Here is an 11,875-nt window from a genome sequence, read left to right on the forward strand (position 1 = left end):
TAATAGTCAACGTAAGATTTAGCGGAAAAATATCGAATCATTCAACCATTCCTCCCACAAAAAGCTAGTTTAAAAGAGTTGATTTTATTATGTTTTTAACATATTTATTGATAAAACATTTACAAATAACACTACTCAATATAGGCTAGCCTTTGAGAGTTGCGGGTTGGGCTGACGAGGCTAGCAGGCCAAGTAAGGCTGAGCTAAAAAGCCTCACTTAATTCAAAGATTGGGTTAAACCGACCTCGCAGGCCAAGCCCAATTTGACGGCTCTAATGTCTATACATAGGAACAGAATAGAGAACTCAATAAATACAAGGCCAAGATTATTTTTTTTCCATTTCACTTATATAACACATGATACTTTTTTATTATATACAGGCCAAACTTCATAATGATGAAATATTTCAATTACATTTTTAGTGGATAAGACTTAAAGAGATATACAAACAAAAGTTCTTTCTGAATAAATGGGAACCAAAAAATTTAAAAAAAGAACAAAATAAAGAGGAAAACCTGTAGGATTTCACTGTAAATTAATAGTTGAAATAGGCATAGGGACCTAATTCAGAAACTGCTTCCAGTTTCTACAGAATGGCTGAAAGAACACAACCATCTTCTAGCTTCGACGTTTGACGTTGATCGCCTAAAGCTAGGTCGTGAGCATCGAGTCAGATGTTCTCGTTCACCGGTTCTCGGAACTAAGGATGGACTTGTGTCTGGTGTTCCCATACAAAGGCCTGGGCTGAATTTCAGTGCTGGGAACTTTTGGCAGCTTAACGAGCGAAAGGAAGAGCCTAGAGGGGAGAGTCGGGAGCAATATAAATCGGGCTTGCATAAAGGTGTTTCTAATGTAGTTGGTTCTTGTCCATCAGCTGTACAGGAACAAAAAGGCAACGACAGACTCGTTCGTGCTGCTTCCTTGATGATTGGTGTCGTATCCGCTAGCTTAATGAATGAAACAATGCCGTGTCGACATAAAGGGCAAGGAATCGAACCTGGAGGGCCGTGGGCTGCGGTTGAGGTGTTACTGGTGGAACACAGGTACAATGCACAGCGCGTGCAGAACTCATGAAAACAACCTGCAGAACAGGACAAGCATTCAACGAGACTGGCATATCCGGTAGCAATACCATCACACAAGCTTTCATAGATCGAATATACCATAAAATAATAAACAAACCAAAAAAACCATAAATACAGCTAGCACATCAAAGAGGAACAGTAATCAATCATGTTGTCTATATCAATCAATTCACATGTAAATGTGCAGATTTATGTATATGACAATGGCATCGTTAAAAAAGAACTCCCATCCTTGAGCATATTATATATCACGATACTGAAATTTCAAGAACTTCCGGAGTTTTAGTGCCACGTGAAGAAGGAAAACTCTATCCAGCGACGAGTATGTATTCTTGAGCGGGAGAACATCTTTCCTTAGTTTTAAATTTTGTGGAGTTATATGGTCTCAACTCGAAAATATCTCAATAGAGGCTCATCACTCATCATAGGAAATTCGTCAATATACCATTACCATTAGAAAATAGAGTTTGATCTCATTAGACGTCAATTAGAAGTAAAAGAACAAAACAAAAAGTACTATATAAATCTTTATAGTAAATTATGAACAATTTCATGTAGTTTCAGAAGGACATACCTTCTGCAGCAACTGTACACTTTCTTTCCAGACAAACAACACAAGGGTCTAAACAAGTTGACGTAGGGGAATCAATTGTTCTCCATCCACATTCTCTGCAGAAAATGACAACTTATTTTCAGAATTCTCATTCCTGAGCCTTATCACTGTGTTACTTGCACACGGCATACTGAAAGAGAACGATACTGCTTAGTCGCACTTGAATTTAAAGCTTGCGGGACAGCCATCAGCATATTCCAAATACTTTCATCAAAAGGAAGATGCATACCATAAAAGCCAAAGGAAATACACATTTTTCCCACTTTTTAATATGCCATGAATATTTAGTACCTTCATGAGATGTAAAAGGGTGGTGCTACACAACACAAAGGTTTTGATAAAGATGCAAGAATTAACAGTCTGGTCACCCTTGGGTTCGGGCCTATGTTGCTCGGACTCTTCATAAATGTCAATAGGTGCATGTTGGATCTTTCAAAAGTAGTGCATCTTTTGAGGATCCGACACGGGCATGACAACATTTTTAGAGAGTCCGGGTAACATAGGTTTGTGGCAAATTCATCACAATAATTTATTTTTTTTTCTTTATTCTACCTCGCACCCCACCCCGATAAAAACGAATAGAATTTCAAGAAAAACAGCATACATAACAGAACTCCTGGACACAGATAGTCTTCAGATTGGATACTAATTGCCGATGGGTCAATTGACATGAATATACTTCCTTATCGTCACCAGTACATAAACCCTTAAGATGAAATGTCATTATAATGCTAAATCGATGAATGAGCATCAACTAGACCAATATTTGCTGAACTGGACTCACCTAGCAATCTTCACTATACTCATAAGAGGGAGGCATAAGAATGGTGAAGGAAGGGGACGTGGTTGTTTTTCTGGACGAGTACTTAAAATCTCCTCCAGCCCATCTCTATGCCATGATCGAGCAACCATCAAAGATGTCCACCTTAAAACACGTAAAGAATATGTAAGTTAGAAGATTTATCTAAGCCATGATAGGACTACCAGCAGAGTTACTATACGAGAATAAGACAATATTTATTTGTTTCAATAATTCAACACCGTAAATCCTTCTATACCATCTCTTTAATACTTAAATACGACATGGAATAGCATATGATTAGCAGTTAGGTATACTACTTTTAACTCTCCATGGTTGTTCCCTTTTCCTACCTGAAACATCACCATCATTTAGGTAGGAACAAGGAACAATTGATAGTTTAGGTATGTTTTGATAAATAGTTGGTGATAGTTCACATATAGAACTCGAAAAAATGGGATACATTAGGTGTGTTTTTGACCCTCTACTCTACTAATAATAATATTGATAAGGGAAACTAAACCGCACACTTTTAGTACATGTTGAAGATGTTAAAGCATGTAAAGATATCATACCCATTCACATTTTCTGTATTGAGACTGGCACCCCTGGCAATTAAAAGCTGAAAGATAGAATATAAAATGATGACTTCAGAACTTGCACCGACTATACCAGAAAAATCAGAAAGAAAAGCAAACAGAAGAGGAACAACACCTGGCAACACTGAGCATTCCCACCACATGCAGCATAATGAAGTGGTGTACTTCCTGCACCTGCAAGCAAAGAATTTACCTTTTAGAAGAAAAAAAAAGAAGACAATATAAACTCTCTTCCTTGATTCATGCCATGAAGCCTCTAAATTCTAGGTGCCACATATCAAGGACTTTTTGAACTGATGCTTAATAGAAGTGGAAACGAAACCTAATCTGCCACCGAACAAGAGTTTCAGGTGGTATCAAATTCCTATTTGTTATCTTCCTAAAGGAAAGCCCAGTGCATTAAGCTGCCGCTCTGTCTGGGGTTCGGAGAAGGGCCGGATCCCAAGGGTGCGATAAGTGTCGGTCATCTCATATCTGCCTCTTTACTACGTCTTTCTGGAAGATATCGAGTAATACGTGAATCTGATGAGCAAGGTCTCTCTCTCTCAAATACAAGAGACATTATCTTCCTTAAGTATGAAATACATCACTCATGATTTACACTAGCTAAAGTGTCAAACAAAAAGCACAACCTTGCAAGGAAATGTCATAAAGGTAATTACTGCACATCATCAAAACTCAGGGCATGACAACCGTGCAACTTCTTCTTTACATACCAGAAACTCCATGAACTAGAGCAAACTAATTTACAAGGTTGTGGGTATTCACATATTTTATCAGGTCGACAGAGTTCGCGTATGCTTTTGAAAATGGAAACATGTTTTACCCTTCTGGTAAAAGATTGTACTCAATAATGATTGCTATAGCTAATTTTGCTTTGAATGGAGTAACATGGTCAGTGAAAATTCATAAAGACGACCGGAACTTGTTGGGACTAAGGCAAAGTTGCTGTTCGATAATTTTGCTTCTTCTTCATTTTTAAAAGCACACCGAAGAATATCAATATATCATTTTCCATCGGAAATTGATATTACCTGTTAAAAACTATAATTATTCAGATCTTCCAAAATGGGGACTGTTAATTGTAGCATTATCAGTAAATGTGTAACTTTTAGGACAATTCTCTCATAAAGACTAAAACAGTCAAGCATACATCTCATAGTTTCCCTCAGAAAGAATAAAGTTACAACATGATATGTAAAAGATGGCAGATAGGCATTAACAAATTGAAGGAACAGATAATAAGAAACAATTTAGCAATTATCAGCATTTACACAATCTTTAAAAAAATTTATTGTGGGGGTGGAGAAGGGAAGGGAATATGCACAAGGAAACAAGGCATTCAAGAGATCAAATGTGATATAAGAGTTGCATACTAGGAAGAACTTGAAAAGTTGTCTCACCTATCAAATCAATTGTAGTCCCATCTTCCACAGTAACCTTGGTGACCGAAGCCCCCAAATCCAAGAGTAGTTGCAGACTTTCCACATGGCCATTCAGTGCTGCCATATGAAGGGCGGTAATGCCTCCATCAGCAGGTCTATTGATCACCTCATGTAGTGCACTACCGCAAGCACAAAAGAACTTCACGTTAATACAGTTTGGTAGCAGAGGGAGATGACCAAAAATCAAATGCAAAGCTTGAAAAAAGAGATTTACAAGTCATCAAATTCTTGGATAGAGTCTTCATTTTTTGATCTCTTTCTCATGACATTGCAGAAATTAGGGATGCTGGGAATATAATCAGCAAGGAGAAGCCGTATACATCGAGAATGTCCATTTAGAGCAGCTAAATGAAGTGCTGTACCCCCGTTGAGATAATCAGCCTTATGAATCTACAATATAATGCAACTGTAAGTAGAGCTTGTGACCAATCTTAACACTCTCCGACTACTCTAGAAAACCAGGACAGTTGAAATTTTACAAGGTAAGAACACTCTTAGTACTTCTAAGTAATCAAATTGAATATACCGCAATAAAAATTTGTCATACATTAGCCATGAAAAGAATGAGAATCTGAACGACCTCCCAGTGACCATACTGACATGCTTGCATCAAAGCAGTCTGTTAACCATAAGACAAAATACTAGTTTTAATCAACTAAGAAGAGTTACGAATAACATAAAGAATTGTGCTTGAGATGAAAAAATAAAACCAAAAAAGGTAATGAGAAAAAAATCTACCTGTCCACGGTAGTTTCTGAGATTGATGTCAACTCCAGACTCAAGCAAGAGACTAACAATCTGATAAGAAAAAGAACAGTCAAATGATCATACAAAATCCACTAAGTGCTGAATTTAACTATGTCATAATTAAGTTTATCTTCATATCCATCACGAATAATCATTAAACTCTAAATATACCTCATGATGTCCTTGGGCAGCAGAGTAATGGAGTGGTGAATTTCGAACACCAAAAGTCGAATACCTCACTAACCGGGGATTATAATCCAGTAAAGCCTTAGCTTCCTGGATATCTCCATCTCTAGCTGCAGAAACTAACCGCTCGCCTGACGCAGAGCATCCAAATGAATTTCCCACAAGGCTCAAAAATCTCATAGTTTTCGGATATCGTTCTGGCATGATGTTTAGCAGAAGATAAGGAACACAATGATCCTTAACCTTAAACTATCCCCTTCTGCACACAAATTTCCTTCTTTTCTAACAAACTAATAACAACAACCCCACAACTAAACCTTCCTTACACATAATTCTCAAAGTCAAATTGATTTTTAACAAATCCAAGAACACCTCAAAACCAATATACTTTCTGACTTGATCAATCAATCAATCAATCAATTAACAAATCAAATAGACAAATTTCTCTATATACAAATATATGATATGTACTATGTTGATGGTGACCAATATCTAAAAAAACATAAAGGGGAAAAGGACTTTGTCAACTTGAGGTAAAATAAAATTACCTGAGCTTATGAAAAACCCATAAAAATCAAATCTTTGATCACTTTTTCACCTTTTCTTGATTGTAAATGTCACAAATCCTCCAACTATATCAAGATTCCTCAATAACCCCACCAAATTTTCCCAGAAAAGTATCAAATATCACCAAATATTTTCCAGGAAAATTTATCAAAGAATGAAACTTTCCACCCCAAATACACAAAATATGCTAAAACAACCAAATGGGAAGGTAAAAAAACCTCAATTTCCTTGATGGGGTTCACTAAAAAAACATTTTTTTTTTAAATCCTCAAGAACCCCACAAAAAAATCAAGATTAGCAAATACCCACATCCAAATTTCCCCAGAAAACAAGAAAAAATAATCTCCCAGAAAAAAAAAACACAGAGACTCTCAAAATTTCCAGGAATTTGCAACAATTTGGGAGACAAAAACCAATTGGGAAAGTTGAGAGCCTCACGTAAATGAAAAATTATTTTTTTTTTTTAATTTTATTCACAAATACCAAGAAGGACAATGATCTGCCAAGAATCTCTCTTTTTTCTTTAATTAAAAACTTAATTTAATTCCTTTTTTTGCATAAATAAATTCTTTAACACCCAATGTGCTGAAATGTAGGTAGATATAGTTATTCATATAAAAAATATGAGATAAAAATAAAACAATAAATCTAACGTATTTACGAGTTTTCTATCTAAATTATAAGATCGAACTGTCACCAATTATTTATAATAATACAATTCGATTAGTATACGATGCTGTGTGGTATACTTTCTACTTATTAAATAACATTCCACGTAGATAATTAAGAAATTAATCACAAATTTTAAAAAATGATCAAAACTTCGCGAGATTTCTACTAGAGATATCATATGTTTGTATTTTTTTTTAAATGTAAATTATTATCACCTATTTTTAAAAAACATGTCTCAAAATTAATGAGTCAGTTATTATATAGACGAAGTTTTACGTGCATATTAAAACTTGTCTCACATTTTTTGATGAACGTATTCAAATACTTGATCTGATCAATATTTCAAAGTGTATATTGATAAACAATTGATAATAATTCAGATAGAAAATATCAACACCTTGATGGAGTAATTTAAATGTGTAATTTGAAGAGAGAGAAATATAATACTTCAAAATGATTATTTGATTATTAGATCATATATCAAAGTGCTTTTTTAATAATTTTACACGACGTAAATACGTATATCGAATATCGGATAAAAAAATAGTAGAAAAAAACATGATAAAAAGTGGGATTGAAATGGGGACAGACAACTATTTTGGGCAGACGTATTAAAAAAAAAAAAAAACATGCCTACAACAAAGGTGTGTATTTCATCATTGGGTTGTTTGGACTAATAATACCCAGTCAATATTTTGCTAGTTATTTTGTCTTTTTCTTTTTGTCAAACTATTTTTTTATTAGAGAAATATATAAATGATATAATTGGTGACTATATACTATTTTATTATATATGATAAATTGGTAATGGTTTTAATTATAATTTGTGTGAGTGGTTTTTATTTTATTTTATTTGGTTTTTCTATTTATATTGAAGTCCAATTGTTTTAGATTTATTTGAATCTTCGTCGCGTAAGATCCTATTTGAAGGAGATCGTTTCCTACTAAAAAATTTTATCATACCTAAAACTCGAACCTGAAATCTCTAATAAATCAAGGAGTATTCTGATTTACTACACTACATACTTTGGTGTTGAATGGTTGTTAATTACCTATTGCATTATATTGTGTTAATTCCTTGCTAAACCCCAAAAGATATAATCAATAGTAGAAAGAAAAGTTTTTTCAAATGTTTTGTCAAGAAATGATCATGTTTATTTAGTATATGTGCCTTTCGATATGTTTTTTCTTTTTTTAGTCGAGAATTTTTCGAAATGATTTCTCTATCTGACAAAATAAAATAAGAATTTTGTATATTTTATCCTCTTCAAATATCACTTGTTAAATAACAGTAATATATATTGTTAATGTTATTTAGAAAGAAAAGATTCAATTAAACAATGGGAAGAATTAATCAACCCTTGTATATACTATAAAATTATAATTTTTACCCCATTAATTAACGTAACTAAACTTTCACCTACACAGAATCATCTAATGAAGAAGAATTTAATTTTAGTATTCATAAATAATATATCTAACATTAATAAAGAGAATTCTGCTTTTATAATCGAAGATCAAATGAAAATAATATTTTTTATCCTATAAAAATAATAATAACATATGCATATATCCTATTCTTCGTATTCTTCAATCTGTGAATTCACAATGAGTATATTATTATTACCGTAAAAAAAAATTTTTATCCAGACTTATATAGAAATCAATATTAAACGATTTTATTTTTAAACTATTTATAGGCTAAACAAATGGATTAAGCCCAAATACAAAATAAAGAAAAACTGAAATAATTAGGTGGGATATGTGGTCCAAGTGTGATTATGGTTTAGTCCACAAGTGATTTGATCGTGTTGAAAATAATGTTTTGGCAAGTCAACCTCTTGGTTAAATTTGGTCATGTCTCGATTACCGCGAGGCGCGAAGGAGATATATATATGAGTAGTTGATATTGAAAATCGAGCTATATATTGTATTTTATTAGGAAAAAAAGAAGAACATTTTTAGCTTATTGATTAGTTAAATAAATTCAAACTTACGATCAATTGATTAACAATAGATCATTTAATCACTTTTGTTATTGATGAATTAAGAGACTCAATCTCCTTATTTTTTTCTTTTTTGATTTTTCATCAATGTATGACACATGTATTGAGGCTGACTAACTTTAAAATCACGCTCGAAAGTTTAACATTAGAGTAAATCGCTTCTTAACAAAGATAATTTTTTACACGTGAGTTGAATTCAAAACATCTAGCTAAGAATAAAAAATTATTTACCACCCCGGTATAACTCGTGTGGATCCGTTTGGTCAATGTTGATCAACTCTTCTTAAAGCCTAGGAAGTGTTATGTACTATGCCATATAGAAGCTAACTAGTCAACAATCAGTTATTCTCATCTATATGAATAAGTTTAATTTATTCTATAGATGGTGATAGTTTAAATAGAAAAAATAAGATAATTGATAATTATACAATATAATTCACATAAAATAATAGAATAACTAATAATTAAAGTGAATATGAAAATCGCGGAAAAATAATAATTCAAAATGTGGTCATGAGCTATTGTGAGGTAGTTTCTTGAGAATTTTGTGGTGTTTCTTGATTATTTATTTCTTTATGATGTTATCTATAGTTATTATAAAACTGTTAATTTAATACTTAGGATTTAATTATACACTTTTTGAATAATATATGGTATCTTCACCAATCATGCTTTGCTGACTTTATTTAGGTAGCTATAAATAATAAGTCTAATTAGTTATCAGAAAATGACTCAAAGGAGGAAAAAACACTATATCGTAAGTCAAAAAGGTGCATAAAATTATTTTAAAAAATGAATTTGAAGAGGTAATAGGATTTTAGTAAAGTTAAAGTGTGTTTTTAAAATTTCGATTATAGTTTGGGAAGTACTTGTGTTTTATCATTATTTTAAAATCTAGATATGTCAAATAATCTAACAAAAAACTTCCCGCATAAATGTGCACAAAATCTTTCGCTCTTAATCAATGTTCTCGAGTTAAAGCTCTAAAATAGAAAAACCTTCGATAAGAAGAGTTCTCTCCCAAGTGATGATTTAAAACTAGCGAAAAGAGCGTTATAATCGAGTAAGAGAGAATTTTAGAATTAAACATATCTCTGCTATTTTGGTCAGATCAATAATATTGGGCAATATCCTCATACTCAAGTAAAGTTTCAATGCAAAAGCATTAAGTTTTTTCTTTTAATATCCTCAATGTCATGTCCACATCGACTGATTTATTGAGTAATGAATACACGTCACCTCCTGCCAACACAAATTCAAAATAAAATTGCTCACAAATACTTTGAATGATGTGAAGAAATTATCTATAATTATTTTTTATTTCTCTGTTGAAAATCGGACGATGATCTCTCTTAATTTTTGTCTCGTTTCATTAATCACTAGGCCAAATACTTCGATGCAAGCTTAAGATTTTGAGAACAATTCACTCTTTTTTCTTTATTTGAAAATAATTCATTTAATAAGAAGTTAAAAATGGAGCTTACTCAAAAGGAATCCATAATTAAACTAATGGGCTATAGCCCATGTTAATGGGCCGGGGCATCGTTGTACTTGGGCCCATAGATTAAGTCTTAATTACTCCAAGTAATCAAGTCATTAATTTGAGTTTTATTGGGCCTTAATATATTTCCAAGCTTTCTAAAGAACTAGGGGTAAAATTCACAAATAGTCATTTTTCAGCTATATTTGAGTCGAGGGTCTGTCGAATATCATTTCTCTCTACAAAGTTAAGGATAACGTCTATGTACATCCACCCTCCCCGGACTCCACATGTTGGGTATGTTATTGCAGTCATTTTTCAACTATTGTAATATATAATAGTTAATACTATGGAGTTTCGAGTTTTACAAGTGAAACTCTAATATGATAGCCTGCAGTTTCACGACATAATAAGAAAGTCCACTTGCAGTTACGCATAACCCTCGTATGTAAAAATAAATAAATTATATTAACTAATTACTAATAATTATTTCAAATATTTACTTTTAATTATCTTTAATAGCGTCAATGTGTGTACAAAACAAACCCTACATATATAGTAATAAGTAAGCAACATTGGAAAATCAATCCAACATGACTAATGTAGGGTCACTAATTTCCTAATCCATCAAATAACCAATTTGATTAAGTCAATTAATTAGCTAGTTTGATGGAAAATTGAAGTATTTGGCTCATTATTGCATCAAGTCAATTAATGTAGAAACAATTAGGTGACTATTATATGTCATTAACTCTATTTTACTAAAATTGACTATAGAGAATTGTTTTTTTTTCTTTGTTTGAAATCCTAACAATGTGGAAAAATTATTGGATACTCTATGACAGGTGCACTATTTAGAAAGTATTTAGTTTTTGGCTAATTAGTTCTAAACCTAATTGGATTAGGTTTAAATTTCAGCAGAGATAAACAAAATATTCTATTATGTTTTTCATTTGTCTCTATAACGAATTTTAGGATATGAAATTTATTAGTTTTGCATTCAAATCTAGCTATTTCTTTTGAGTTACATGATTCTAAAATAATAATTTATCATATTAAATGAACTATTTGAGATAAAAATACAAGATTATTTCAATCAAAGCTATTATTGAGATATGTCCGCTTTATTCATCCGCGCGCTGGCAGGTAGGGGGCTTATCTATGTGATTCGCTATACTTACCTGCGCCTATCGGCTATTGCTTGTCGATTAGCGAAACTTTTTCGATAGTACGAATTGCTACGCTTCGCCTCTTTCTATATGATAATATGCATCTTGGTTGTTGCGCTTTCTGCAGGTAATAACAAGAGAATGAATAACGAATGTCTTATCCGCGATACCTATTGCTACTCTAATTAAAGTTTTGAGTTAGGATTTTTTAATTTATGAATTTTAAATCATAACTGTTATACTTACTAGGTTTTGAATAAATTATTTGTATATATACTAAACAAATTTTTATAACATCAAAAATAGTTAAACTTGTCAAGATTGCCGCCCTCTAAATCAAAGACGAGTTGTTTTAATGTAGGGACAATTATAATTAATTAAGAGATTAATTAATTAATTAAATCAACACCTCTGCATGCATATGCACATGGGAAATTAAAGCAAGGAGTGACTTTGGGTATTAATTTTCTTAGTTTATTAATTCACATCTAATATTAGATTAAGTT

The 11,875-nt window shown here is 32.3% G+C and overlaps 1 protein-coding gene across 4 annotated transcripts; it reads right to left on the reverse strand.

Annotated features, from left to right (window-relative positions):
• Positions 1-313: 313 nt before the first annotated feature.
• On the reverse strand, positions 314-6,596 carry LOC107026410 (probable E3 ubiquitin-protein ligase XBOS32). 4 transcript variants are annotated; one of them, XM_015227367.2, is made up of 11 exons: positions 6,024-6,596; positions 5,461-5,672; positions 5,281-5,340; positions 5,090-5,161; positions 4,757-4,932; positions 4,501-4,661; positions 3,213-3,271; positions 3,074-3,120; positions 2,484-2,624; positions 1,661-1,755; positions 347-1,082 (listed from the first exon to the last, which is right to left on the reverse strand). In XM_015227367.2, exons 2-11 carry the CDS (start codon positions 5,653-5,655, stop codon positions 568-570), a joined length of 1,521 nt encoding a protein of 506 aa, XP_015082853.1. In that variant the 5' UTR covers positions 5,656-5,672; positions 6,024-6,596; the 3' UTR covers positions 347-567. The 4 variants fall into 4 exon arrangements, with proteins under 4 accessions (XP_015082852.1, XP_015082853.1, XP_027774388.1 ...); XM_027918587.1 differs by having other exon boundaries at positions 5,461-5,606; positions 6,024-6,594; XM_015227366.2 differs by having other exon boundaries at positions 314-1,082; positions 5,461-6,596.
• Between the last annotated feature and the right edge of the window lie 5,279 nt (positions 6,597-11,875).

Source organism: Solanum pennellii, chromosome 7, assembly GCF_001406875.1.
Source record: "Solanum pennellii chromosome 7, SPENNV200".
Lineage (NCBI taxonomy): Eukaryota > Viridiplantae > Streptophyta > Magnoliopsida > Solanales > Solanaceae > Solanum > Solanum pennellii.